Source organism: Aulonocara sp. 'chitande type north' Nkhata Bay, linkage group LG15, assembly GCF_057382095.1.
Source record: "Aulonocara sp. 'chitande type north' Nkhata Bay isolate Kocher_YH1m ecotype deep benthic linkage group LG15, A_spYH_male_GT1.1, whole genome shotgun sequence".
Lineage (NCBI taxonomy): Eukaryota > Metazoa > Chordata > Actinopteri > Cichliformes > Cichlidae > Aulonocara > Aulonocara sp. 'chitande type north' Nkhata Bay.
The window spans coordinates 27,263,636-27,267,652 of NC_141358.1; the positions used below are offsets into that span (position 1 = coordinate 27,263,636).

At 52.6% G+C, this 4,017-nt stretch overlaps 1 protein-coding gene across 1 annotated transcript; it reads right to left on the reverse strand.

Annotated features, from left to right (window-relative positions):
• Positions 1-476: 476 nt before the first annotated feature.
• Positions 477-2,135, reverse strand: LOC147313263 (kelch repeat and BTB domain-containing protein 11-like). The gene has a single exon (XM_086264135.1). It carries the CDS (start codon positions 1,923-1,925, stop codon positions 750-752), a length of 1,176 nt encoding a protein of 391 aa, XP_086120261.1. The 5' UTR covers positions 1,926-2,135; the 3' UTR covers positions 477-749.
• Between the last annotated feature and the right edge of the window lie 1,882 nt (positions 2,136-4,017).

Here is a 4,017-nt window from a genome sequence, read left to right on the forward strand (position 1 = left end):
TGCTCAGACTGCTTGTATAAACCCAGATTTAATATATATATTTGGATGTAAAGACTGAACCTGCTGCAGCAGCTTTCCTCTGACTTCAGTTAAAATGATTCAGAATTAAATTCCTTAAACATAATGGTTTTAAATCACATTTAACAAGATTTTGCTGCTGAGAGCAAATATTTATTACTGTCATTATTATTATTATTAATTTCCCTGTTCCGCATTTAGTGGGTGTGGAGCTCTCTCAGGATGTTTGTTAACGTCAAGCATCAAAAACATTTTAAACAGCTCAAAAGTGTGTCACAGTTAACTTTACATTAACTTCCATATTGGAATAATATGTGAAGTTATTGAGTCTATCAGCAGAGTGAAAATGAACTTCAGTACTACTTAGTAAGATGAAATAGGTTTTTGCACATCAATGTTTACTAATGTGTCCTTCCTCCTGACAGGTGATGATGTCACATGAAACACACATACTCGCGTTCACTCAGATTTCTGCTTTATTGATCGACATGCAGCATCAGGAGCCATGATCAAAGTCCGACATCAATAACTCTAAACACACGCTTCAGCTCCTCACGAGCAGCAGCATCCTCTCTGACGGTCACAAACCAAACAGGAAGTGTCCGAATAAAAACAGTCCCAGCTCGGCCCACCGCCACCCATGCACACGCAGGAAACATTCTCATCGTCAAAGTTAGGAACAAGAAGGCACAGCGACGACAAGGAGAGGCCAAGCAGCCCGACTGCAGATCTTAAATGCCAGGGTCAGAGGTCATGGTCTGTGATCCATGATCAGAGGCAAGAGTGTTCTGGGGCAGGCTGAGGACAAAGGGCACCAGGTTGCCCCGGGCCCCGGTGGGGGCTGGCAGGGCCTCGGGCAGGAAGCCGGCCTCCTCCTCGCCGATGTGGAACTGCAGCGTGCGGCTGCGGTTGACGCAGTAGATCCGGTCACCGAGCACAGCGCATCGGAATGGCAGTGTGTTTTCCAGCGGAAAAGTGGCGGCCTCGAGCCACACCTTCACCACTGTGCTGTACCTGTGCACGCTGACCTCGGCACGTTCGCGGTCCACGTCGAAGCGGTAAACGAGGCCGCGGTGCGCGACCATGTCGGCGGAGCGGCGGCGGCTCTCGTTGAACGGGCACTCCTCCCACTCATCGCGGCGGGGGTCGTAGCGCAGGAGGCGGTAGAAGAGCGACCCCCCCGAAACAAACAGCTGGCCGTCGCACGCCGTGGCCTCATGCGCCACCGCGAACGAGCCTTTGGGCAGTGGCGCCACATGGCTCCACCTGTCGGCGCGTGGGTCGTAGCGCTCCACACTCAGCAGGCAGCCCCCGCCCACCGCGTACAGCAGCCCGTCCACACCCACCAGTCGCAGCTGGCAGCGCGGCTCGCTCAGCGGCCGCACGCCACTCCAGCGCCCGCTCAGCGGGTCGAAACACAGCACACTGTCCTGGGCCTGTCCCCCCCGCAGACCGCCCGCCACGAACAGGTAATTGAAGAGAGTGCACATTCCAGAGCCGGTGGGTGGGGCCTCTTCCGGGAGGCGGGTCAGCTCCTCCCAGCGCCGCGCACTCGGGTGCAGGAACAGCACGCGCCGCGGGCCGCGCGCCTCCTCCCCACTCTCCGCCACCGCCAGAACCCCCTCCCCCGCCTCTAGCCCCGCCCACTCCGTCCTCCTGCTCAAGATCAGTGCGCGCTCCGCAGCGCTCAGACGGCCGTACAGCGCGGGAGCACGGAGCACCTCCAGGTAGTGCGCGCTCATGTAGCTGTACACACGCTCCTGCTCGTCCTCTGCGCGGTCCCGCTTGGCTCTGCTCAGCAGCTCGTGGCAGTCCTGCGCGCTGATCCGCGTTCCCTCGGAGGCTGAGCCGGGCTCGCAGCGCGTGCCCGCGGCCGTGTTCCGGTCTAGGTCCTGGTTCCGGTCCATGGCGGCTCTGACGGTGACGTGTCTGCAGATCACACCCTCGGCTGCTGCCTGTGTACAAAGACCTTCGTGCCCGCACGCACCTCCTCCTCTCTGGACTCCGTTCACGCGACAATGTCTCTGCACACCGTGGGGAGGACCGGGGGGCACGCCCTGCAGCACTCCCGTTATCAGCGCCGTGAGAACGCGCGGGGTTCACCTGTGTGAGAACGCCCTCAGATACACTGCTGCACGAGCCCGTCTCTGTGACGTCATCAGCGCTGTTTGAGATTAAGAAGGGAAAAAAATTAGACCGAGCGAAAAACACCGAGCTGGTTCTTTTCTGTCCCCCAAGTCTGAGCTTCAGTCTGATGCACCAAACACAAACATTCCCACCTGTGTTTGAGGTGATTCTTATAATAATAATTCGACACTTTAATCTCAGCTGAGGAAACAAAATTGGCAAAATAAATAAACAATAAAGAATAAATTCAGTTCATTTGAGGCTGTACATAGCTACAGATACCTTGGTGTTCATCTGAACAATAAATGCTCTCTACGGAAAAGGGCAGAGCAGGTTGTATCTGTTGTAACTGCGGAGGCTCAGGTCTTTTGGAGTGAAGGGCCGACTTCTGAAGACCTTCTATGACTCTGTGGTAGCCTCAGTCATCTGGTCTGCTCTCTGGTCTGTTCTAGGATACCCCCTGGACCTAGTGGAGGTGGTGAGTGAAAGAAGAATGGTAGCTAAGCTGTCATCCCTGTTGGACATCATCTCCCACTGCATGCAGGAGACTCTGACAGTACTGAGCAGTTCCTTCAGTGGCAGGTTGTGGCACCCACAATGTGGGACCGAGAGACTCTGCTGGTCTTTCCTTCCATATGCTGTCAGACTCCACAATAAAGACTTTACAGATGACCACACAAATGCAGACAGACAGACAGACACACACACACACACACACACACACACACACACACACACACACACACACACACACACACACACACACACACACACACACACACACACATCTAATACACCTTATAGCCTTCGCCCAGTCTCCCTGATTTACAATATTACAAAGTGCAATTTATCTGATGCAACATGAGCAATTCTCAGGTGAAACTATTACTGCTGGGCACAATGTGCAATTTTTCTGGAGCATTTCTGATGCTGTTGTTTACGTACATATATGTATATTTTTACAGATGTCCTTATTAAATTTTTAGATTTTATTCTGTACATTCTTTGGACCGTACATCCGAACATTTTAGTTTACACTGCCTGGAACATAGTATTTTATTCTTTTTTATTTTATACAATTCTATTGTTTTTCTTAATTTTTGCTGCTCTTAACTCTGTAGTGTCCACTTTCTGCCTTGACCACATGTGGGACTAATAAAGGTTATCTTATCTTAAACAAAAGCTGAGCAGGTGGTGAAGCATCAGTTATGAAGCTTTAGAGGTATGATGTCACCTGATAATGTCACACTTTCAGACCTGCTGCAGGTCAAGGGTCAGGTGAGTTCAAACAGGCAGCATGAGTGATGAAGACATAAATCCTAATGATGGGGAATATCTGCGTGATAACAGTCACACCTTGAGCAGCTGCTTGGGGCCTCCCCTCGCCTCCTGGTGTGGGCAGCTGAGTTCACTCGATGACCTTCCTGTTCTCCATCCATCAGATCCAGTGACAGGTGTGCCTGTGGACACCTTCGGGAGCTCACAGGTGGCTGTGTCGTATCTGACGTGAGCTCACCTCTGAAGTTTCTTTTCACACACAGACCTCAGATAAGCCGATCACGCTGTGTAACAGGATCTCTAACAGGAATCCCAGTGCAGACCGCCCCTCCCAGGTACCCCGGCCCCTCCCCCCAGGTAACCCAGCCCCTCCCACAGTGTAGAAACCTGCTGGGAGTTACCTGGCTCCAGGTGTGAGTCTTGAGTCTGTGAGCAGATACAGACATGAGCTCATTATCTGAGCGGTTAGCGAGCCATTGGCTCCTCCTGCTGTTCAACACTCAGAGACACAGCTGTGTGCAGATGTGCTGAACCTCGCTCAGAGAGACACAGGAAGCAGCAGCAGCAGGTAAGTCGTCAACACACACAGGTGAG